The sequence below is a fragment of the Dipodomys ordii genome, unplaced genomic scaffold (genome assembly GCF_000151885.1).
Source record: "Dipodomys ordii isolate 6190 unplaced genomic scaffold, Dord_2.0 Scaffold135, whole genome shotgun sequence".
NCBI classification, from domain to species: domain Eukaryota; kingdom Metazoa; phylum Chordata; class Mammalia; order Rodentia; family Heteromyidae; genus Dipodomys; species Dipodomys ordii.
The window spans coordinates 4,736,865-4,762,428 of record NW_012267351.1 but is presented as its reverse complement, the minus strand read 5'-3'; the positions used below and the strand labels follow the sequence as shown (position 1 = coordinate 4,762,428).

At 40.9% G+C, this 25,564-nt stretch overlaps 2 protein-coding genes across 2 annotated transcripts in view; both read left to right on the top strand.

The window, feature by feature from the left end:
• Positions 1-4,355, top strand: part of LOC105996716 (heat shock 70 kDa protein 4-like) — a 27,957-nt gene extending 23,602 nt beyond the window's left edge. The window contains exon 6 of the mRNA XM_013030897.1: positions 4,282-4,355. Within this exon, the coding sequence (XP_012886351.1) occupies positions 4,282-4,355 (74 nt within the window). The remainder of the gene's footprint in view (positions 1-4,281) is intronic.
• Positions 4,356-5,537: 1,182 nt separating this feature from the next.
• Positions 5,538-24,583, top strand: Hspa4 (heat shock 70kDa protein 4). Its single transcript, XM_013030968.1, has 12 exons — positions 5,538-5,612; positions 8,182-8,333; positions 8,511-8,617; positions 8,937-9,070; positions 10,237-10,418; positions 11,278-11,367; positions 15,167-15,319; positions 16,031-16,156; positions 18,507-18,614; positions 20,768-20,887; positions 22,103-22,264; positions 22,432-24,583. Exons 1-12 carry the CDS (start codon positions 5,552-5,554, stop codon positions 22,636-22,638), a joined length of 1,602 nt encoding a protein of 533 aa, XP_012886422.1. The 5' UTR covers positions 5,538-5,551; the 3' UTR covers positions 22,639-24,583.
• Positions 24,584-25,564: the final 981 nt, after the last annotated feature.

Genomic DNA, 25,564 nt, shown 5'->3' with positions numbered 1-25,564 from the left:
GCGCTCTACCACTTGAGCCACAGCGTCACTTCCGGTTTTTTTCTTTTTGCTTATGTGGTGCTGAGGAATCGAACCCAGGGCCTTGAGCAAGCGCTCTACCACTGAGCCACCTTCCCAGCCCAATGAGTACATTTCTTATCAAGCATTGTTGCCTCCTCCTTTGTTTCCCCTTCCCATCCCTTCCCAGCTCCCACCCCTCCCCCAAGTATCCAATCTTTACTTGCCCCCTTCTCATACTTGGAAATGATGATTTTCTCTTAAATTGTTCCAGTTTTAGTACATATGCTACCAGAGTGAACACAAGCTTCATTTAGTCTTCAGTGTTCACCACCGATTTTTTTTTTTTTTTGCCAGTCTTGGGGCTTGAACTCAGAGCCTGGGCACTGTCCCTGAACTTTTTTTTTTTTTTTTTTAATGGTCTGGGTTGTGGGGCCTGAACTCTGGGCCTGAGCACTGTCCCGCAGCTCTTCAGCTCAAGGCCCTACCACTTGAGCCACAGCGCTACTTTCGGCTTTTTTCTTTTTGCTTATGTGGTGCTGAGGAATCAAACCCAGGGCCTCAGGCATGCAAGGCAAGAGCTCTACCACTGAGCCAACTTCCCAGCCCATCCCTGAGCTTCTTTTGCTTAAGGCTAGAACTGTACAACTTGAGCCACAGCTTTACTTCTGGCTTTTTTTGTGTGTGTGATTAAATTGAGGTAAGAGTCTCAGACTTTCCTGCCTGGGCTGGTTTTGAATTCCTATCCTCCGATCTTACCCTCCTGAGTAGCTAAGATTACAGGCATGAGCCACTTGCACCTGGCAGATTAAAAAAACAAAAACAAAATACCTTTTTTTTGATATTTCATATAAATGGAATTGTGAAATATGTATCTGCTTTTTACATTTGTCTATATCATAGAGTGTATCAGTGTGTACTTTTGTTTTTGGCAAGTGATATTTGGTTGTATGAATATACCACATTATTCATTCATCGGTTGATAGTCATTTGAGTTGTTTCTACCTTTCAGCTGTTTTGAATAGTACTCTGGGTATTTGTGGACAAACATTTGTTTGAATATCTGTTTTCAGTTCATTTAAGTGACTACTCAGGAGTAGAATTAATTTTGGTTCCTGGAATAATTCATTGTTTAACTTTGAGTAATCACCAAAATTGATACTTTTTTTTTGGTCATTTATGGGGCTTGAATTCTTGGGCCTGAGTGCTGGCCCTGAGCTCTTCAGCTCAAGGTATGCCTTCTACCACTTGAGCCATAGCACTACTTCCAATTTTCTGGTGGTTCATTGGAGATAAGAGTCTCACAGACTTTCCTGCCTGGGATGGCTTTGAATTGCAGTTCTCAGATCTTAGCTTCCTGGGTAGCTAGGATGACAGGCAGGAGCCACTGGCGCCTGCTGCAATACATTGTTACCAACAACCCATAAGGGCTCCACTTTTTCACATTTCTAGCAGCACTCGTTATTTTAGATTTTTTTTTTATCATCCCAGTTCAGTTATAACTAGTTTTTTTTTTTTATGGTTGTTGTTGTTGGTTGAACTCAGGGCCTGGAGGCTATCCCTAAGTCTACCACTTTGAGCCACAGGGCCACTTCCAGTTTTCTGGTAGTTCATTGGAGTCTCACGGACTGATCTGCCTGGGCTGTCTTGAACTGCCACCCTCAACTCTGTCTCCTGAATAGGATTACAGGGGAGCGACACTAGTGCCCAGATAAGGCATTTCATTTTTTAATTCTTTTACTAGGGTTTGAACTCAGGGTCTTGTGTTCTTTCTTGGCTTTTTTGTTCACCGCTGGTCCTCTCTACTTGAGTTATACTTTTACTTTATGGCTTCCAGCCTCTTTTTGACATTTGTTTCTAATTTCTAAATTTTTTAATTTTTTGTTGCATTTCTTGTATTATTCTTTGTATTAAGACAGACTTTCCCTATCATAAAATTTGCCATTTTAAAGTGTACATATAGGGCTGAGAATGTGTCTTAGTGGTGGAGCGCTTGCGTAGCATGCATCAAACCCTGGGTTCATTTCTTCAGTACCACATAAACAGAAAAAAACAGAAGTGGTGCTGTGGCTCAAGTGATGAGTGATAGCCTTGAGCAAAAGCAGCTCAGGGATAGTGCCCAGGACTAGCAAAAAAATAAATAAAAATAAAGTGTACATATGATTAAGTTTTTAGTATATTTATACAATTACTTAACTTTGGTCACTTGCTAATTATGGGATTTTTTTTATCACCCCCAAAGAAACGTAGCACCTATTTCTCTCCAAATCTGAAGCACCTGTCAATATGCTTCTGTCTCTAGATTGTTGCTTTTTTGGTTCTGGTCCTGAGGCTTGAACTCAAAGACTGGGCGCTGTCCCTCAGCTCTTCAGCTCAAGGCTAGCGCTCTACCACTTGAGCCACAGTACCACTTCCAGCTTTTTTCTTTTTGCTTATGTGGTGCTGAGGAATCAAACCCAGGGCCTCAGGCATGCAAGGCAAACCCTCTACCACTGAGCCACCTTCCCAGTCCTGTCCCTCAGCTTTTTTTTTTACTAATGGTTGGTGCTCTACCATTTGAGCCACAGGTCTATTTCTGCTGGTTAATTAGAGTTAGGAGTCTCAGGGACTTTCTTGCTTGGCTAACTTTGAACTGGGATCCTCAGATATCAGCCACCTGAGTAGCTAGGATGACACACATGACATAGTGGCACCTGACAGTTTATTCTTTTGCGCAGTTTCAGATGAAATAACTAGACCTGAAACCAAGTTTTTCTTATTTTTGTAAATTATTAAAAATGTGTGCTTAACATTCTGCACTCTGTTTTTCCTGCCATATACCTTTCTTCATCTTTTTGCAATTATACCACTCAGTTTGGATTTTGTTTGTTTTTTTCTTCTTTTTTGGTCCGTCCTGGGGCTTGAACTCTGGGCTTGGGCACTGTCCCTGTGCTCTTTAGCTCAACATGAGCGCTCTACCACTTGAGCCACAGCACTTCCGGTTTTCTAGTGGTTTATTGGAGATAAGAGTCTCACGGACTTTCCTGCCTGGGCTGGCTTTGAACTGCGATCCTCAGATCATAGCCTCCTGAGTAGCTAGGATTACAGGCGTGAGCCACCAGCGCCCTGCTTGGGTTTTGTTTCTTTCTTCTTCCTTTTTTCCCTAATGGTATTAGGGTTTAAACTTAGGTCTAGGCAAGTGCTCTGCCATTTGAGCCACATACTCAGCCCTTGGTTTTTATATAAAGACTTAGTCCTCTTTTCCTTTGAAAAGAACTTTAGAATGAGCCCATTTTGCTGCATCTAATGGATAGTTATTTGACAATTAATGTAAAGTATAGATATATACTAAATTGAGGATGAACCATGAAAACCATGCTAATAACAGAAGCCAGTTGTGAAGGACCAAATACTGCACATGAAACATACAGAATAGGGAAGTCTGTAAAGACAAAAGGTAGATTCGTTGTTGCCTGATACTGTGGGCTTGTTGCAGTGTGTAATATGTATGAAGGTGGAGTTGGGTGTAATAGCTGAGGATAATGAAAAAAAAATTGTTGTAGAGTATTGGAAATGCTTTGAAACATTGTGGTGATATTGTTTAACTCTGATACTAAAAGTTATTAACTTGTACTCTTGGAGTGGGTAAATTCTATAACATGTGAATTATTTTCCTCAGGAAACCCTACAACCTCTGCTACCATCTTTCTCAAATCTCCTTTTTTATGGTTTTCATTGGGAACTCTTTGTTGTTGCTGTTTTCCCAATACTTAAGGATAGAATTTAGGGATAGAATTGAGGAATTTTCTTTCTGTTTTTAATAATTGGGGACATTTTCAAATAATGCATATACCTTTGTGATTAACCTTAACATTGCAAAATATACCAGTGTCTTGGCAAGGTTTCCTTAGTCTTGATTTGTAGAAGTAACCACTGATGTGATAGTTTTATTTTTTGATCATAGATTCAATTTATTATAATGACTTCTTTTAAAGGAATCTTACAGTATGTAGTCTCTGTGTGAGATTTCTTTAACTCAAGTAACCTAACACTTTGTGAGAGTCATTTAGTCACATATCATTCCTCAGGTATTTGTGTTGCTGACTACTGTCACTGTAGGCTTAACTGTTTTCATCTCTATAAAGCATTAGTTTAAACTCCCAGTGTATACAAGTTCTGATTGCTGTTGGTATTAGCAATCTTTGCCATTCTATTGGGAATATTTTATACTTGATCATTTTTCTTTTTATTGAGATGTAATTTGGAGCATTTACCCTTAAATGGTATAATTTCGTAATTTTTTAGGATATTCACAGAGCTGTGCAGCCATCATACAGCTCAATTTTAGAGCATTATCCTGCTTCACAAAGAAGTCCTAAATGAGCCATCAGGTGATGAGAAGATGTGCAAGAGACTTAAGTACATGTTGTTAACTTTTCAGTTTCTTTCGAAACCCACATAATGTTCTGAATAGGGCAAAACTATGGAGATAGTAAACGGGTCAGTAGAATGAAAGGCTCAGTGGTTACCAGGAGTTTGGAAGAGGAGGGAGGGATGAATGGGCAAAGCACAGAACTTCACAGACAGTGAAAATACTGTAGATCCTAATGCATTTGTCAAAACCATTAGAGCCTTAGGAGAAACTATACTCAGTATCAGTATCAGTTTATTGCTGATAACAAATGCACCACACTAAGACAAACAATTGTTAATAGAGGAACTGGACTAAGAGTGAGGTGTGTGTGTGAAAAAGTTCTATTAGCTATTTTCTTTAGTTCTTCCTTACCCCAAACTAGGCAGGGGTACTAATCAATTTTCTGTCTCTGATTTGCCTATCTAGAACATGTAAATGGAATAATAGGTGTCTTTTGTTTGTTTTTTGTTTTTTGACTTCCATTTAGTATGTTTTTTTTGTGTGTGGTTCATTCACATGTGACATCTGTCAATTCCTTTTTATTTGAATTTATTTCTTTTTGTTACTGAATTGCAGTTCATAAGCATTTGAGTTGAATGCATTTTGGGCTATATGAATAATGTTGCTCTTGAGCATTCATGTTAGGTGTTTTTGCATGAACTTAATATTTTCCATTCTTTTTTTTTTTTGTCGGTCTTGGGGCTTGAACTCTGGGCTTGGGCGCTTGCCCTGTGTTCTTCAGCTCAAGGGGAGCGCTCTACCACTTGAGCTACAGCGCCACTTCCGGTTTTCTAGTGGTTTATTGGAGATAACAGTCTCACAGACTTTTCTTGCCCAGGCTGGCTTTGAACCGCGATCCTCAGATCTCAGCCTCCTGAGTAGCTAGGATTACAGGCCTGAGCCACCGGCGCCAGGCTACATTTTCCATTCTTTTGGTTGCAAATCTATAGTGAAATTACTGAATATTTTGATAACTTTCAGGTTTAACATTTTGAGGATCTGCTAAACTTCATTTTCATTTTACATTACCCAGGAATGTAGGTAGGGGTCCAAGTTTTCTACATTCATGCCAACACTGTGATAAAATTAGTCGTATACTCTACATAGACATGAATTGTGATCTATCCTATTGTTTCTGTTTATAGAGGCAAATTTCTGGAGATGTGTGATGATCTCTTGGCTCGGGTGGAGCCACCACTTCGCAGTGTCTTAGAACAAGCCAGTAAGTATTTTGTGATGACATCATTTGTGTATCTCTCATCCTTTGGAGAATATTATTTATTATTCCCCCAATTCATACAGTTTTATAGTATCAGTTTTGTCAGCTTCATTTCCATGTTATACTTCTTTCCTCTTGGGTGCTACTGCTCTCCAAGGCAATCTTATAAGGATGCTAAAAAAATCATTCGGGGGGGCTGGGAAGGTGGCTCAGTGGTAGATCGCTTGCCTTGCATGCCTGAGGCCCTGGGTTCGATTCCTCAGCACCACATAAGCAAAAAGAAAGCCGGAAGTGGCGCTGGGTCTCAAGTGGTAGAGTGCTAGCCTTGAGGTGAAAAGCTGAGGGACAGCACTCAGGCCCAGTGTTAAGGCCCCACGACCTCCCGTCTTCCCCCCCCCCACAAAAAAAAAGACTAAAAATCATTCAGGGCCAGGCGCCAGTGGCTCTCGCCTGTAATCCTTGTTACTCAGGAGGCTGAGATCTGAGGATCATGGTTCCAAGCCAGCCTGGGCAGGAAAGCCCATAAATTTATCTCCACCAGAAAACTTAAACCACCAAAAAACCTGAAGGGTGCTGTGGCTCAAGTGGTAGAGCACTTGCCTTGAGCTGAAGAGCTGAGGGACAGTGCCCAGACCCAGAGTTCAAGCTCCACCACCACCACCAACAACAAAATCATTCAGATACTAACTTTTGAATTATTTGCTTACAGTTCTATTTTCAGTTGGGTTGTAGTGGTCTTGTAATTTTTTTCTGTCTGTGAATCCTTGGTTAGCTGAAAGACAATATACAGCAAAAGGAAGGTATGATAGACACTTCTTTATCAGGATATTTCAGTTTTGTCTTCAGCTAGAAGGTAGCCTTTTAATTTCAGAATACATCACTTTTCTAATCTTCTTGAACAAAATGTTTTCCTAGAATATACTGTTGTTGGTTGCTTTTGTTTTAATGAGTGTTGAGATACAGCGTTAGCTCAACATAGGCTTGGGTTTTTTTTTTTTTTTTTTGCCAGTCATGGGGCCTGAGCTCTGGGCCTGGGCGCTGTCCCTCAGCTCTTCAGCTCAAGGCTAGCACTCTACTACTTGAGCCACAGCGCCACTTCTGGCTTTTTCTGCTTATGTGGTGCTGAGGAATCGAACCCAGGGCCCTATGCATGCAAGGCAAGCACTCTACCACTGAGCCACCTTCCCAGCCCAGGCTTGGGTTTTAAAGTTCAAAGTGAGCCGGTGGCTCATGCCTGTAATCCTAGCTACCCAGGAAGCTGAGATCTGAGGATTATAGTTCAAAGCAGTCTGGGCAGGAAAGTCTTATTTCTAATAAAAGTCTTTATTTCTAATAAACCACCAGAAAATCAAAGTGGCACTATGGCTCAAATGGTAAAGCGCTTGCTTTGAGCTGAAGAGCTGAGGGCCTGCACCCAGGCCCAGAGTTCAAGCCCCACAACCAATAAAAACAAAACAAAAAGCTCAAAGTGATAATGACAGATATTCGCGTTTTCCTGTCCTATGCCCCCATTCTCCTATTTTTTATCTTTTGTGAAAGAGTCTCAGTACATTCATTGCCCAGAGTCATGTAGAATTCATGGGCTCATGGAATCCTGATGTCTTACCTTCCCGAATAGCTGGAATTACAGGCACCCACCACTGTGCCTGATTTATCTCCCATCTTTAATTCTTCTCAAGAAATAGAAGTAGTGGTTGATAATGATAAAGTGTGACTATGAAAACAAGCAGTATTAAGTTTGTATTTAGTGATGAAAAGTGGAGCCTTGGTAACGTACCTCCTTACCTTCTCATGAGTACCTGTGTTTTAATGTGAACTGTATACTATGTATTTTGTGAATAAAATACTGGAATGTCTAGTGGTAAAACTGAATATTTCTCTTTCATGGCAGGTCAGGGTTGTGAAAGCCTTCTTCTTTCTGGTACAGCATACTTAAATGTTCAGCTAGTTGATGTTTATAATAATTCCTTCTGTAGGACTGTGCCAGTTCTGTATACCATAGGACATAAATTGTTGGCCTTAAAATCCTATTTATGTGCCTCCCCTCCCTTCCTATAACTTGAGAATCAAAACAAGCACTTCTATGTCTATGCATATAAAATCTTGGAGTAGGGAATGAGGGATGAGGAGTTATATAGTCGGAGTTATTTTGCTATAACCTTATTTCTTGTCAGTTCTAAGGTTTGAATATGCCTCTAGCCCAGATTTTTGGTGGTTAGAGATAGTCTCGTGGGCATTTTTGTTTGGGCTAGATTGAGATTATGTAGATCTCAGCCTTCTGAGTAGCTAGGATGAGAAATGGGAGCCATTAGTACCCAGCATCAAAAATTTTTAAATCTAAATTTCTAATTATGTGTGGGTTTTTTTTGGTGGTACTAGGGTTTGTACTCAAGGCCTTGGACTTGCTAAGTGCGTATTCTACCACTTGAGCCCATACCCTCAGCCCCATTTTGTTTTAGTTATTTTTCTAATAATGTCTTATGGATTCCCTCTCCATATCTGCCTTTTGAGTAGCTAGGATTACAGGTTTGAGCTATCATCAGGCCCTAAATGTCTAATTATTTAAATATAGAGTTAAAGAAAGAAGACATTTATGCAGTAGAGATTGTTGGTGGTGCCACACGAATCCCTGCAGTGAAAGAGAAGATCAGTAAATTTTTTGGTAAAGAGCTTAGTACAACATTAAATGCTGATGAAGCGGTCACTCGAGGCTGTGCACTGCAGGTAAGTTTTCTTTTGTTCTTATATCATTGCAACAAAAGTTAGACTGACACCATTAAGTCATTAATGTAAATATTTAAAGATTATCCTCAGTGATGGTGTCTTAAAATCATGATGGTAGTGATATTGGTTCATTTAGTGTCCACTTGCAAATGAAATTTGCAAAAATTGTCATTCTAGTGTGCAATCTTATCGCCTGCTTTCAAAGTCAGAGAATTTTCTATCACCGATGTGGTAGCATATCCAATATCGCTGAGATGGAATTCACCAGCTGAAGAAGGATCAAGGTAATACATTTACTTATCATTTGTATACTTAGTTAATTCAGTGTTAAGTCTGAGTAATAAATTGTCCTCCACCGTACACAACTCTGAAATATTTTGGCAAAATAGTTAATTTTATGCCCTGATTTCCTATACTTGGTCTTACTGCTATTATGTCTTTTTGTGCTGATTGGGTTTATTTCTTTTTTTACTTAGAGAAGAGAGTATTTTGGGACACTTAAAATCTAGAAATAATGTCATTAGAGAAGACTGAGTTATACAGTAATTACCAAGTCTTAGATGTTTGAATTTTGAATGATTTTTGTCTTTTTCCTCCTTTTAGTGATTGTGAAGTCTTCCCAAAAAATCATGCTGCTCCTTTCTCTAAAGTTCTCACATTTTATAGAAAGGAGCCTTTCACTCTTGAGGCTTATTACAGCTCTCCTCAGGATTTGCCCTATCCAGACCCTGCTATAGGTAAGAAGAGTTAGAAATAAAAAATGATTTGAATTGGAAATTGAAGTAATATAATAATAGCAAAACTTTGCATCTATTTGGAGAAATGAATGGGCAGCAATAAAAAATGTGGTATTCTGGGCTGGGAAGGTGGTTCAGTGATAGAGCGTTTGCCTTGCATGCCTGAGGCCCTGGGTTCGATTCCTCAGCACCACATAAGCAAAAAGAAAAAAGCAGGAAGTGGCGCTATGGCTCAAGTGGTAGAGCACTAGCCTTGAGCTGAAGAGCTGAGGGACAGTGCCCAGGCCCAGAGTTCAGGCCCCATGACTGGACACCCCCCCTGAAAAAAAAATGTGGTATTCTAAAATTTAGGCTTTTTTTTTAGGCCACAAAAGAAAATCTCTTCCATTCTTAACTACCAGGTTCAGAAATAGCGGGATTGTTACTTAATTGAGCCTCCAACTGTACATGTAGTATTTCTCTGAATGGTTATACTTTGTGCATAAGGTGGTGCTTGACGGTGTGTAGAAGAGTTAAATCAGTTTTGACTTTTAACATATAGTTGCAAGGTGCACATACAAAATCATTAGCAGTTTGTTAGGTTAGTATGTTCTAGGTTTTGAAATCTTTATATGTATAGACTCTGGAATTATTGCCAGATGAGAAGAAAAAACTACAGTTATGTAATAAAAGATCTATACTTTTTGGATAAAGAACTGGAAGTGTTTTCACTGATATGTATAAGCTGTGGAAAAAAAGTTAACCTCTGCTTTCCTCATGGAATAGCATGGTAATTCAGTTGCAGCATTGTGGGAATTCAACATAAATAGAACCCTGGCATAGTAACAATCTAGAAATGGTAGTTTCTTGGTAATGATAAAAGCAGGTAGATAAGAATATGACATGTCTGTGTTGCAGGAAGCTTATCATAGCAAATAAAGATGAAATAAGGAACTGGAGGCAAAGGAAATTGGGATATATGAGCCCTTTGTTGGAACAGGATGAGCTTGACTATATGTGAGAGGAATCGGATGATGACTCAGGAACATTCTAGGGATGAATGCTCACTTTGTTCATTTGAAGTGTTGTGTTACTGATCTGTCACTGAACATCACCTGGCAGTGTGAGCATGTATTCATGTTTGAATTCATCCTCTTACTGTTCTCTTGTATCTCTCATGTCCCTAGCTCAGTTTTCAGTTCAGAAAGTCACTCCCCAGTCTGATGGCTCCAGTTCAAAAGTGAAAGTCAAGGTTCGAGTAAATGTTCATGGCATTTTCAGTGTGTCCAGTGCATCCCTAGTGGAAGTGCACAAGTCTGAGGAAAATGAGGAACCTATGGAAACTGATCAAAATGCAAAGGAGGAAGAGGTAATCTGGTTATTTTATATCATATATATTGGCCTCAGGTGACTTGTCTAGATGTGATAGCAGGTAGACTGAGCTGCTGAGAGTAGGTTTATACACGTCTAATTACTCCAGTGTGTTGAGCCATTTTTATAGTTTGTGGAAATTGATTCTTGTTATAGAAGAACACTCTTGTGTCTTTATTTTTTTTAACAAATAGAATAAATTGCTTACTCATTTGTAGTGATTCATATTATGCTCTTGTTCAAAGCTTAAACTAAGATGGATCTTATATTCAGATTTTGTTTGAAGTGTTCTGATATCAGCATTAACAATGTTCAAAGTACTCGGGTATTCATATAAATTTCAGGTGTTGGGAGCCTTCACCCTCTCCATAAACCTCATTATTGCTGTTAAGAGAACTCTTCAGTGTGTTCACATTCCTCAATGCATGCAGTGGCTGTACTTTTTAAGGCTGAAAATGCAGGTGTAGGAATTGCTTGGAAAAGTTAAGACTCTTGAAAGAAATTGCTTGTGAGGTAGCTTGGAGAAATTCATGCAATCTTGAGTTTGTATTTTGTAGATTGTGAACAATGCCGCCCTGGGGTACTCTTGAGTGCTGTAGTTTATACAACAGTTCTCTGGTCACCCTAATATATGTGTGGGGCAACTGTTACTCTCTTCATACAGATTATATATTAGTTGATCTAAGAATGGAAACTTTGTGTTCCAGGTAGTATATTCCATAGGTGGAATTTGAGCCTAGGTATTCTGAGTGCTGGTTCTTGAGCAGGAATTCTATACCATCTGACTTTGTCGGTATGTCATGAAGGCGGTTTAGACTTCTTGCATTTCCCAGGATTTAATTTGACCTATTTTTCAGAAGATGCAAGTGGACCAGGAAGAACCACATGTGGAAGAGCAACAGCAGCAGACACCAGCAGAAAATAAGGCAGAGTCCGAAGAAATGGAGGTATGAGTTGTTATGATTGAGACTTTTCATATGTAGTAGGCCCTGTGGGAATGTATGTGGTTCCAAGAAAATTCCTAGTTGGGAAAAACTGAATGCCCTGGGTGCATAGTTAGGTATGTACTAGGGGTATGTGTCCAGCTTCCACCACATTATTTTTAATTTTAGTCATCTTTCAACAATTTTTTTTTTTTTTGTCTGTCATGGGGCTTGAACTCTGGGCCTGGGCACTGTCCCTCAGCTCTTACAGGCTAGTGCTCTACCATTTGAGCCACAGCTTCACTTCTGGTTTTCTGGTGGTTTATTGGAGATAAGAGTCTCACAGCCTTTCTTGCCCGGGCTGGTTTTGAACCATGATCCTCAGATCTCTGCCTTCTGAGTAGCTAGGATTACAGGCATGAGCTACCACACCTGGTAATAATCTACAATTTTTCCTTTATTGGTTAAACTACTACATGATGTCCCCTCTTTGACTTGAAAGGATTGCCATACTTTTGCAGTTGCTTTTTTGGGGAGGATATGTGCACAAAATTTAAAGGGAGGCAAACAAGCATCAGATGACACAATGATAATGTGGGGCAGAGAGCTACATGGCAGCTGAACTGCAGAGCATGTGCGTAAGAATTTAAAACCTTTGAAATTTCTCTTTTTTCTTTTTAAACCATGCTTGGTCAAAACTGCCTGTAAGAATTTTGCCAATAATGGGGCTGGGAAGGTGGCTTAGTGGTAGAGTGCTTGCCTCACATGCATGAGACCGTGGGTTCGATTCCTCAGCCCCACATAAACAGAAAAAGCTGGAAATGTGTTGTAGCTCAAGTGGTAGAGTGCTAGCCTTGAGCTGAAAAGCTGAGGGACAGTGCCCAGGCCCAGAGTTCAGGCCCTATGACCGACCCTTCCCCCACCCCCATTTTTATTTTTATTTTTTTGCCAATAAGGCAGTAGTACTGTGCAAGATTTTGACTGAGGAGGATATGCCTTGGAAGGTAGTTGTACTTTGTTATTTAGAAAATTTTTAGCACGATTCTGTAGTGTATTTGGGAAGGGCATTTTTGTGAGATGTTTTTTCAGTTGTTCTGGTTGGTGGATGGGAGGACAGCACTTGGAGGCCTTAGTTGTGCTAGGTTAAGTGAATGGTTCATGCTGGTTTCTTGGTGGCTGTAGCTGAGACACCATCATAGTTTATTTGATACTATTGAGAATTAAGATTTTTTTTCTTCAGAGTCTGTGAACTGCCTTCCTCATGTCTTTTTGTTGAAAGACTGGAAATACTGACTATATTTAAGTAGCTGATACATGCTAAAGTTAATGTGTAACATTTTTGAATATTTTCAACCCTTTTGGGGGCGGGATAGGCAGTACTAGAACTGAGGCACTTGAACTCAGGGCCTTGCATTTTTATTAGGCTCTACTGTTGAGCCCAACCCCCTGCATTAGTTATTTGAGACTGTTCTTCAGTTGCAGTGTATAATCTCAGGCTCTTAGGAATTTCTCATTGTGGTGTTCAACAAAATTGGCAGAGCCTTAAGGTTGCTAAAACATGTTATCCATTTTCATGTCCACAAACAAGATTTTTACTTGCTTTCCTTTAGCTGGGCAAGTAATATTCAAAAAGAAGAAAGGCTAGGTGCCAGTGGTGAGGATTATGGTTCAAAGCTAATCCAGGCAGGATAGTCCATGAAACTCATGCCTCCATTTATCTACCAAAATGCCAAAAGGGTAGCGTGGTTCCAGTGAGCAACTTGGGCTCTGTGCCCAGGCTGAGTTCAAGCCCAGGAATGGTACCAAAACAAACAAAAAATAGCCATTCAGAAAAGAGTTCTGAGGATTAAGGTTACAAGACAGTGTGAGCAAACAAATCTGTTTAAGACTTTTTTCCAGTAAGCCAGCAAAAAGCCAGAACAGCAAGTGTGGTTTGGCTCAAGTAGTAAAGCACCAGCTGAGTGAAAAAGCTGGAGTGCAAGGGCTTAAGTTCAAACCCCAGTACTAGCAAAGAAAAAAAGTTCAGAATACCTGAAAACATGGCTTATCAGTTGAGGGCCTGCCTAGCAAGTTCAAGGCCCTGATACAAATCCTAGCACTGCCAAACCCCGTCGTCCCCCAACAAAGAAATGGACTAAAGAGATTGTGCTTGCAGATTCTGTTAGTTGCCTTGGAGTTTTCCAAGATGGAAAACCATTCAACTTGGGAGAGAGTAGGAACTCTGTATAGGTCAGTGTGTATAGGTGAATGAGAAAGAATCACAAGACCTCATGCCCAAGCCCTCTTCGCCATGCTCGGGAGCCATAGAAAGTTTCCTGTCCTGATCCATGGGGTGGATTAGGAGCAGAAGTGCCTTTCTTAGTTTTGTTTCTAAATGAAATGAGACTGGGCATGGTTGGATACACCAGTAATTCCAACAAGAAGGCTATGGCCTAGACTATACTATAAGTCTAGGCTATATAGTAAGGTTTTTGTCAAAAAATGTAAGTATTTTTTTGAGTTAGTGTACAAGGAAAGGCTTGACAAGCATAGAAGAAGTGATGAAAACTTGTAGAGACAAAAATATAAAATTTGAAAAAACTAAGACATAATTAGTTGTGGGGAAAGAAATCACTAAAACCCAAAGAAAACTGCATAGTGTATGAGTAGACACTTTGAAGAATAGAATGTGTAGCAAGGGATAAAGGTCAGTGCCTTCTCATCTGTGCATTTATGTCAGGTAAATGGGATCTCAGTCCTTGTGGAAATGTGCATAACTATAGACATAATAGAGATCACACTGTGATACCCTCTCCACACTGATTTCATATGCATACCTGTGTTTAGATGAGAAAGGAAGACAAAAGTTTTATTTTTTTCCTGTGCTGGGGATAGCACCCAGGGCATCGGGAGTGCTAGACACCTACTCTGCCTCTGAGTTAAATCTCCAGCCTAAAATTTTTTGTTTTTTGTTTTTTTGTTGGTTGTGGACCTAGAATGCAGGGCCTGGACATACCCTGAGCTTTTGCACTCAAGGCTAGCACTCTACTACTTTGAGCTATAGTTCCATTTTTGGTTTTCTGGGGGTTGATTGGACTTTCCTGCCCAGGCTGACTTTGAACTGCAATCTTCAGATTTTAGCCTCTTGAGTAGCTAGGATTACAGGTGTGAGCTACCAGCTCCCGGCTCTAAAACGTAAAAATAGTGATTGTGTGTTGGTTGTGGGTTTGCAGGAGTTGCTATGTATATAATGTTATAAAAATTTTAATTGTTGGGGCGGGAGCGTCATGGGGAGGGGTTGAGATGGGAAGGGGAAACAAAGGAGGAGGCAACAATGCTTGATAAGAAATGTACTCTTTACGCCAGCCTTGAGCTGAAGAGCTGAGGGACAGGGCCCAGGCCCAGAGTTCAGGCCCCACGACCGACCCAAAAAGAAAAAAATGTACTCTTTACTTTGCCCACGTAATTGTAACCCCTCTGTAGGGTATTCTCACAATAAAAAAATCAAATTAAAAATTTTAATTGTGTCAAAATGCATACAACAAAGGTTACATTTTAAAGTATCTGTATATTGCAGTATGATTGATCTTTAGAACTTTATTTTTGCACAATGGAACTTTATACCTGTGAAAGAACTCCCCGTTTCCCCTTTCCCAATCCCTGATAACCACATTTCCATTTCTGAGCTTAACTCTTGCATCCTTTGTATCATATTTATAATTGAGTTAGTATAGTTACGAGTTATTTAGATCATTGGGAACCACAGTAGCTTTTGACATTTGACCCATTTTGAAATTCAAGTTAGCCTATATGTTTTGTTTTTAATGATTGTTTTAAATTTCAGACTTCTCAAGCTGGATCAAAAGACAAAAAGACGGACCAACCCCCTCAAGCCAAGAAGGCAAAAGTGAAGACCAGTACTGTGGACCTGCCAATTGAGAATCAGCTATTGTGGCAGATAGACCGAGAGATGCTCAACTTGTACATTGAAAATGAGGTTTGTTTTTCAGTGTGTTGGCACAAAATAGTATGATTATAATCAGATTCTTGTCTAGTTGTGTCCATGCATTTTTTTGCTAGTTTGGGCTTTGAGAAAATAATTTAGGTATTTGGGCAATAAGGATAGTATAAGAAATAGATTCTATGGAAAGCCCAAATTCTTTATAGCACTACTAACATTAATGTCTGATTGCCAGAAACCCTGTGGTAAGATGTCTGACAGTGTTATTTTTATCTTAGGGATGGTGGTGTTCACTAGAGACTTGAGGGTGCTTGAAGTGGGTGGGTCATGGGAGTGGATCAGTAGGAAAAAGAACATTACATTAATGGTAGCATTATTTGAATTACCTGCTCCATCTCAAAATAATTTTGTTTTACAGGCCTTTAGCATTTACACTGTGAATAAATTCAATTTTTCTTGGTGTTTCAAAATAATACAGCAGAATATATCAGTAGTCTTTCTTTTTTGTATCTTGATTTTTTTTTTGTATCTTGAGTATCAGTTTTTCCTAAACCCACTCAAACTCTCCTTGACCATTACCATTTGTTGATTAATTAGTCTTCCAGCTTATCTTTGTTAGGGGATTCACAGAACTAAAAGGATTTAGGGAAGAATGCTTCTGTACTTTTAAGTTACACTGGTTATTTTGTAAGTACTTCAATAGGAAATTGTTGTAGTTGTCTTTACTTATGTCGTTGCTCTTCCTAGGGTAAGATGATCATGCAGGACAAACTGGAGAAGGAGCGTAATGATGCCAAAAACGCCGTGGAAGAATATGTGTACGAAATGAGAGACAAGCTTGGTGGTGAATATGAGAAGTTTGTGAGTGAAGATGTAAGTGTGGCTACAGTGTAAGCTGTGTCTTCTAGAAGCATCTAGAACTGTGTTAGGGAATTTTAGTCTATGTGTATGTACCTTTATGGGGGTAGTTTATATGAACTCAAGGCCTTGTGCTTGCTAGGCAACCAATAACACTTGAATCATACCCCTCTCTTCAGCCCTATAGTTTATTTAGTATCTTTTTTTTTTGTAGTATTTCCCATAGGTTAGTTTTAGTGTATTAGTTTCCTTTTCTTTTTGGGGGTGGTACTCGGGTTTGAACTCAGGGCTTCAGTTTCCTAGACCACTTAATTCATACCTTCAGCCCTCTTTTGGCTTCAGTTAATTTTTAAGTAGAGTTTTGAGTTGTTACCCAGGGCTGGACTTGGATTGCACTTCTCCTTACCCAGGCCTCCTAGATCACAGGGGTGTTGTGCACCACCACAGTTTTACTGATGGAGATGAGGTCTGGCTAATTTGTTTTTGGCCAGTTCTGGGGTTTTACTGATTGAGGTGAGGTCTGGCTAATTTTTTTTGTGGGGGGGCCAGTTCTGGGGCTTGAACTCAGGGCCTAGGCATTATCCTTGGGTGTTTTTATTTTTTTCCCCCCTCCCTCAAGGCTAGCACTCTACCACTTGAGCCACAGAGTCACTTCTGGCTTTTTTCTGTTTAAGTGGTACTTAGCAATCAAATCCATGGTTTCATGCATGCTAGGCAAGCACTCTACCACTGAAACACACTCCCAACCCCTGGCTAATTTTTTTGACTGTGCTGGTCTCAAACTTCAGTCCTCCAATCTGCCTCCTGGATGGTTTGCATTGTAGGGTAAGCCACTGCCTCTGCCCCATGCATCACTTTATATACCATTTTTTGACATATTTGAGTGCTGTTTATGCGGTGGTTTTTTTTTGTTGTTGTTGTTGTTGTTGCTATGGAACTTGCCAAGCAAGGATTCTATTTAAGCCATGTCTCTAGTCCATGTTTTGCTTTAGTCTTAGCTTTCTAGGGTGGCCCGAAATATGATCCTCTTAATACTTCATAGCTGGATGATAGACGTGTGCCACTGTGCCCCAACCTTTGTGTATATGTTTGTGTGTGCATGGTACTGGGGCTTGAACTTAGAGCCTCACACTCTCGTATTTAGGGTTGGCACCTAAGCTACACCTTCACTTCCAGATTTTTGCTACTTAATTAAGAGATTAGAGTTGCAAAGACTTTTTTGCTTGGGCTAGCTTTTAACTTTGATTTTCAGAGCTCAGCCATCTGAGTAGCTAGGATTATAGGTGTGAGCCACAAGTGCCCCATATGTGCCCAGACCTGTCTGTTGAGATGGGGGGATTCTCTTGAACCTTTTGTCTGGGTTTGCACTGATCTCAATCTCCCCAGTAGATGGCACAGGTATAAGCCATTAATCCCCAGCTTTTATTGTTTTATTTTTATTGCTTTTTCTTTCCACAATTGGGTTTTGAACTTGGTACTCTACCATTAGGTTACAACTTGAGTCACTGGCGTTAACTTTTATTTATTTATTTAAACTTTATTTTTGCCAGTCTTGTGGCTTGAACTTGGGGCCTGGGCACTGTCTCTCCTCTGTGCTTAAGGCTAGCTCTTTCTCACTTGAGTCACAGTACCACTTCTGACTGTTTTTGAGTAGTTTATTGGAGATAAGCATCTTACAGACTTCTACCCAGGCTGGCTTTGAACTGTGATCCTCAGATCTCAGCCTCCTGAATAGCTAAGATTACATACAGGTTGTGCGTCACCTGTAAGTGTCTGACTCTGGCATTTAACTTTTTTTTTTTTTTTTGCTGATCAATGGGCCTGAACTCTGGGCCTGGGTGCTGTCCCTGAGCTCTTCACCTTAAGGCTAGCGCTCTACCACTTGAGCCACAGTGCCACTTCTAGCTTTTTCTGCTTATGTGGTGCTGAGAAATCGAACCCAGGGCCTCGTGTGTGCAAGGCAAGCACTCTACCACTGACCACCTTCCCAGCCTGGCTTTTTAACTTTTAACTGGAATTTTTAGTTTTGAAATCTTCAAATGCAATCCAAGTTCCTTCTAGCATAAATAATACTATACAAATAACCTGTACCTTGTTAAAAAAAAAAAAACAAAACACCATTTCCAGCCTTGTTTTTTTATATCATCTATTTCTTTGTTACATTAATTTTAAAGCAAATTCCAGAAAAATCGATGCATTCTGTGTATTGTGAATTTTTAGGTTTTGGAGATAGCTGTGTTGTCCAGCTGGCCTCAAAGTTGAGTTCTCCCTGCCTCAGCCTCCTGAATGCTAGGATTACAGGAATGTACCACCTACCAGGTGTCAATTGATTTTTGATCTGTTTACTATGTTTTCTTATCTTTAGGATCGTAACAGTTTTACCTTGAAATTAGAAGATACTGAAAATTGGTTGTATGAAGATGGAGAAGACCAGCCAAAGCAAGTTTATGTAGATAAATTGACAGAGTTAAAAGTAAGTGACTCTTTGAGACTAGAAATACTCCAAACCTTTGTAGTTTTCAAGAAAAGTAGCATACATCTGAAACAGATTCTCATGTCATGTTAAAAAACACAGGGTAAAATCTGTGATTTAGAGAATACTCTTTATGTTACAAGCTCATTGTTATTTTCACTTTTAGAGTCTCATAATAACTACTTGTTTCTCTGTCAATTGGATTTTGATTTCCAGCATTCCACTGAATTAAAAATTTCCTGCATTCTTGGGGTTAGAGATACAAAGAATAGCCATGTGGAATCTGTGACCCTGTATGTAGTTTTGATTCGTGATCAAAGAATCCGGTTTTGTATTTGAAGACTATTGTTGACCCTTGAGGGCTTTTGTTTGAAAAGGGATGCAAGTACACAAGGATGTGCATTTCCCTTTAGTCTTGGCCCTGTATCGCTACTGGCTTTGTACCAGACGGCTATTGCGACTGACCTCTTGAGTGGAGTCACTCAAGGATAGTACTATGTATCTTCCTGGCAAACGTAGTCAGGAGTCCACTCTGAGAGACTTTGGTCACTACAGGCTTTAGTCACTGGGCCAGTTTTTTTTTTTTTTTGGGGGGGGGGTCCGGTCGTGGAGCCTGAACTCTGGGTCTGGATGCTGTCCCTCAGCTCTTTATTTTTATTTATTTATTTTTTTGGTCCGGTCATGGGGCCTGAACTGTGGGCCTGGGCACTGTCCCTCAGCTCTTCAGCTCAAGGCTAGCACTCTACCACTTGAGCCACAGTGCCACTTCCGGCTTTTTTCTTTTTGCTTATGTGGTGCTGAGGAATTGAACCCAGGGCCTCATGAATGCAAGACAAGTGCTCTACCACTGAGCCACCTTCCCAGCCCGTTTGTTTCATTCTTGTTCTGCTTCTCAGACCATCCCCAATTGTTTGAAGCAAATATCTCATGATTTAAATGATACTTAATCAATTAACATTTCAGTGTGTATTTTTAAAGAAAACACAGCTTTATACTGTACCATTATCACACCTTAATGTCACTGTTTTATTCATTTTTCAAGTTCCATTGTTCAGTAAATGATTATTTTTTAGTTTGCTTGAATCAGGATCCAAATAAAATGTATACATTTATTGATGTGTCCCCTGAACCTGTGTGAGTGGCTTTTCCTTTTCCCTGAGTACTTGAAGAAGTGGTCATTGGTTCCACAGAGTCTTCTTCCATGCTGTTTTGCTGGTTTTTTTATCACCATAGTGGTCTTTAACCTTATCTAGTAAGAGAGGTGGTTAGATCTAAAGGCTTCATCAGACACATTCAAGTGTTGTTCATTTTTAATTTAAAAAGTTTTTGCCAGATAAACTTTAGTATTGTGTATCTCTGTTTGGAGGGAAGTAAGTTTTGGTCACCCATTCGTTCCCGCCCCCCCCCCCCCCCCCCCCCCCCCCCCCCCCCCCCGTTTTGAGAACTAAGGCTCACATGACAACTGCTTCAGGAAGTCTGGAAGCAGTGTTGAGGCACATACTCTACCCAGCCGGTGGCAGCATTTGATTTCCAGTAGTCTGGGGAGACTATTATTATTATTATTGTATTTTACTGTATTTTTTGGTGCTTGTCCTAGGGCTTGAACTGGTTGCTATCCCTGATTTTTTTTTTTTACTCCAGGCTAGCACTCTACCACTTAAACCACAGCTTCAAGGGCTGGCAATGCATGAAGCCCTCTGTTCAGTTCCTCAGTACCACGTACACAGAAAAAGCTGGAAGTGGCACTGTGACTCAGGTGGTAGAGTAGTGCTAGCCTTGAGCAAAGGAAGTTCAGGGACAGTGCCCAGGGCCTGAGTTCAGGCCTCAGGACTGGCCAAAAAATAAATACATAAATAAACCAAAGTCATTTCTGGCTTTTTGGGTGGTTAATTGGAGTCAAAATGTTTCACAGACTTTTTCTTCTCAGGCTGGCCTTGAACCGTGATCTTCAAATCTCAGCCTCTTGAATAAGATTATAGGTGTGAGCTACCAGTGCTTGGATTTTGAAACATATTTTGAGTTGTGTACATGCACATATGAATTATGGAGATTAGATGTACTTTAGCTCATATCCAGATTTAGTCAGAATAGAAATAGTACAACCCTCAAATGTTTACCCTAGGAAGACTTTATGTATTCTCTCTTTTGTTAAGAATTTAGGCCAACCCATTAAGACACGGTTTCAGGAATCTGAAGAAAGACCAAAATTATTTGAAGAACTAGGCAAACAAATCCAACAGTATATGAAAGTAATCAGCTCTTTCAAAAACAAGGTAAGGGTGTTTTTTGTTTTTGTTTTTGTCATATATTCTTACTCTTAATTTGCAGAATTAAATTTCATGATATTACCTAGCAGACTTTCTCTTAATGTAATGTGCAATGTTTTTTATGGATGTATCAAGAACCATAGGATTTGCTGTTTCTCTTTAATAGGTGGAATCTAGAATTCTACCTAGAGAAGTATTTGTATAATTTCCCTTTTTTTATTGTAAAATGCTTCTTCTGTAGTAGGCAGCATGTTCTGTGCTGGACTTCTTGTGAACATGTTAGCCTTGTAATTTAGGTGGTTTGTTACGCAGATGGAGTACTATCTCAACTGTAAACTACCTAACAAGGATTTTGAGTATTCTATAACATACTCCATGAATATTTGACTCCTGTAGTGCCCTTGTAAAGTTGGTGCTAGAGGGGGCTGGAAGGTGGCTCAGTGGTAGAGCACTTGCCTTCCATGCTCGAGGCCCTAGGTTCGATTCCTCAGCACCACATAAGAAAAAAGCCGGAAGTGGCGCTGTGGCTCAAGTGGTGGGGCGCTAGCCTTGAGCTGAAGAGCTGAGGGTCAGCGCCCAGGCCCAGAGTTCAGGCCCCACAACCGGACCCAAAAAAAAAAAGAGTAGGTGCTAGAGTCACCATATGTGGGTGACTTCCAATGTGAAGAGACCCAAGATTCTGAGCCAGAACAGCTGGAATTCAACTCTAGTTTGACTACATAGTATGGGTTCTGACCTCTCTGTTTTCCACTATATTCTCGTCCCCTCCCTGGCTCCCCAGGGAGTCTGTACAGTCACAGCCTGAGCCCAGCAAACACTGCCACTGAGTGATACCCCTCTCTGCTTTGATAGATTGTCAGTAAATTATGCTTGTGAAAGGCCTCCTTTTAAAAATTGTATTCATTATTGTGTTTGTTCCAGACTAGCATGCCTGTGGTATCTTAGTAACTTGTTACAATGTGACATTATTTTCCTAAGATTTTGTGTAAAAGCTACACCCATTTGCACTATTGGAGCTTTTTAATTGTCCCCTTACATGTTTTTCTTGCCCTTAAAATCTGTTTCCTCAGTGTCTGAGAAATTAGGGCCATTCCTTTCTTGAATATTTACTGTCTTCTGCAATGATGAGGCCACACGATCATTCTTGAGCTGTTTGAGAGATGCTGAGTAGGTCAGGTAGACATTACCCATGACCACTTGCCTGACCTTGTGCGCTTGCAGGAGGACCAGTACGACCATTTGGATGCTGCCGATGTAGCGAAGGTAGAGAAAAGCACGAACGAGGCAATGGAGTGGATGAACACCAGGCTGAATTTACAGAACAAGCAGAGTCTGACTGTGGATCCCGTTGTAAAGACAAAAGAGATTGAAGCTAAAATTAAGGTAATAGTGAACTGTCATTTCTTGTCAGCATTATTTTGATCTCTAGTCCTCCAGTGCCCTGTAGGAGACGGGGTTGGGATCTGGCCAGAAAGGGTGAATGAAGCCTGTCATTTGTTAAACTTACTAATTGATTAAGAAACTATGGTTTTTCTCTCTTCACATTCTAGGAGCTGACAAGTATTTGTAGTCCTATAGTTTCAAAGCCCAAACCCAAAGTGGAACCTCCGAAAGAGGAGCAGAAAAATACTGAGCAGAATGGACCAGTGGACGGACAAGGAGACCTCGACCCCGGCTCTCGGGCCACGGAGCAGGGTGCAGACACGGCTGTGCCTTCAGACACGGACAAGAAGCTTCCTGAGATGGACATTGATTGATTGATTGATTCCAACACTTGTTTATATTAAAACAGACTATTATAAAGCTTTAAGTTGTCAACTTTGTTCTAAATATCAACTAGAGCAAGCAAATACTGGAGATTTCTTAGTCAGTTTTTAGGGGATCTTGGGGGGGCGGGGGATATAGGTAATGTATGGAGCATTTTGACTTCTAAATAGTTAGGTACAGAAATTATAAGTGCATTGTATCTCTTCATAATGGTACTATTTAGAAGCCCAGTTAGTGTTACTGAGCTTACGCTTCACTCCTTTTTTTTGTTTAATCATGCTTCTAGAAGAATGTTTGTTTTGGAAAGCTGAGCTTTAGCAACAGCTATGACTAGCTACCAAGAAGGCTCTTTTGCATTATTACTTAAATGGCAAGGAGCTCGATTTATGCTTCTAAAATCAATTGTAGAGATTATCACCAAGGTTGTGTGCTTGGTGTGGGCTGGGGTAGGGGCTCCTTCTCTCTCAGGGCCAGAGCTCGGCCTGGAATGTGTTAACATAGGAGAGGATCCCAGACATCCTCAAGCTTCACCCCCAGCCCTCCCCCCTACCCCCTCCTCTTCGGGAAGGAGCTCCCAGTAAATGCCATGTGCTATTCTTAGAAATACCCTCTTCCCTCAGAGCAAGTTATAAACTTGAGTTTAGACTTGGAGACACTTCTTGAAAGTGTATTCATGAAGACCCCAAGCGTTAAAGCGAGCTAATTTCCTCAGTTCAGATTAAATACTGTCCCATATGGGCATGGCAAGTCTGAGGAAATGATTGATCCTTGTTCCATTATGGTATAAGGATTTGGATCCCGGCCTGTTTGTTCAGGTGGCAGATGTTCTGTGTAAATTCAGCCCAAACCCCTGGGATAAGAATTAAAAGTGCTTTCTTAGGCTCATTCATGATTACTTTTATGTTTAAGTGTTAATATCTGTCATGAACCTGCCAATTTGTATTTGTTCAACAGCTGACAGATGATGAGAAACCTCAGATACACTGGATTGTATGGGAAGAGTCCTAGATTAGCGTTGGGAACATGGAGCCCGGCATTGCAGCGACACCACATTTCTTAATGTGCAGCCATACGGATCAGGTGTGCCCAAGTGTTCCTCGGTGCCCTTTGGGGGGCACAAGGGTAGGGAGGGGTGTTTTAGAAACGTCAAGGGGAGCCTGTATTAAAGGCCAAAGTTGGTTACTTGCCTTAGCAACTGTTACTATAAAATAAGTTTCGTTGGTTATGTTTCAGATCTTTGTAACAACTGGTAATCTGTGTAACAGAGCGTCTCTGTGAGTACTGGCCTGTGTTGGAAATAAGCTTATACTGTGCATAGCTAGAATGTGTTTTCTGTCCATACAGGAAGTGTCTAGAATGTTACCGCCCTTAGGCGCTACAGAGACAACTGTACAGAGGGGAGAGGCTGCCGGTGGAGGCCTTCTCCCCTCTCCCCCCCTCCACAGGACTCGAGCCCTGGGCCTCCAGCATCCTCTTTTTTTCCTTTCCTGGGTGTGCTTCAGGAGGGAACTTCAGCTGGCCTGCCGTGAGGCCAGTAGCCCCTCAAAGTGCTGGCTGCGGGATTAAGCCAACTCTTATGCAACTGACTCAGTCCTTAATGGCCATTTCTTCTAAACATTGTGTGTGTGTGTGTGTTGCGGGGAAGGGTTTGGGTGTCGGGTTGGGGGTGGATTGGAAAGTTAAAAACTAGAGATAAAATAAAATGTGGTCTGCGTGCCCTCTGTATAGACAGGCTGTAAGACCAGCTAAATTTCCATGGAGCAGGCCAGAGACTGGGTATTGATAACTTGTGTGCAAACAAGTATTTATCCAGGTTGCGTTATCCAAATTGGTTTGTTAAAACTCCAAGTCACATTCTTACACTAAAGAAAAATACTCAGTAAACATGAGACAAGTTTAGGAAAAACTAATAAAAAGAAACCTGTTTTAAATGCAGAGGAATGATTTTCTTAATTTCCTAATATAACGTACGTGTGTGTGTGCGCGCGTGTGTGCGTGTGTGTGTGTGTGTGCGCGCGCGCGCGCACGTTGGAAAAGGGATCAGTGGGGGAGTGGAGGGAGAAAAAGAAAAACTCCTTGTTGGAGCCCTTGGGTCAGAATAACAATGCAGTCATTGCCCCCTGGGACATGAGGCGATATCCCTGGCCCCCACTCCTACTCGGCTCCTCCAATGTAGGAATCCCTGCCTTACTCCTCAGAGTGTGTGAGCTCCCCATGGGCCTTTCTTTGAAGGTTTGACAGCATCAGAAGGTAGGTGCCAAGGTTGGTATGCCCAAAGCAGGAAGCAGCTACAACAATTGGTGCCCTGATTGATGAATGGGGTGTGTGAGAGATGGGTGTTTGTGTGAATGCAGAGTGCTTTCAAGTGTGGCCAGGGGCAGAAGTCATCAGAAGATACCTTAACTGCCCCAGCCTCAGGGCCTTGGGGCTCAGTCATGCATACTTTTGGTCTAGCCAGGTTTAAGCATGTGTGTGGTGAGCTTGGTTTTCTTCTCCTGTGTCTCTTCTTGGAGTGGGAGCCTAGGCCCAGCCATCCAGAGGTGGGCCAGGGCCCAGATAGCTTCCAGGAGTTCTGGGATCATTTGGCGTGTGACCCTGCGCAAGAGGGTGCTGGGAAGGAAACCAAAGCAATTACAAACTTTTCCAATGGGGCCGCTTGGGTGGGAAGTGTGTGAATTCTGCTTCCATTGGGTTGGTGAGGGTTTGGGCTGTAAGACATAGTAACTGGATACTTCTCAAGAACAGCAGTGGTCTTCATAGGGAAGATAGTGGGATATTGGTGCTCTTTAGGAAGTTATTTAGATGTTTTAAAAGGGGAGATTTTTCAGGAATGCCCTTAGGAAGTGTGTAAAGTAAAAACCTTCCAAAAATTGGAGATGTGAAGCAAAAACCATCCTTATTTTGCTGTGTATAGTG

Coding starts and splice junctions, on each gene's coding strand:
- Hspa4 (XM_013030968.1), top strand. CDS start 5,552: ATGTGTGATGATCTCTTGGCTCGGGTGGAGCCACCACTTCGCAGTGTC. Junction 9,071..10,236: donor CTATCCAGACCCTGCTATAG/GTAAGAAGAGTT, acceptor TCATGTCCCTAG/CTCAGTTTTCAGTTCAGAAA. Junction 10,419..11,277: donor AAAATGCAAAGGAGGAAGAG/GTAATCTGGTTA, acceptor CCTATTTTTCAG/AAGATGCAAGTGGACCAGGA.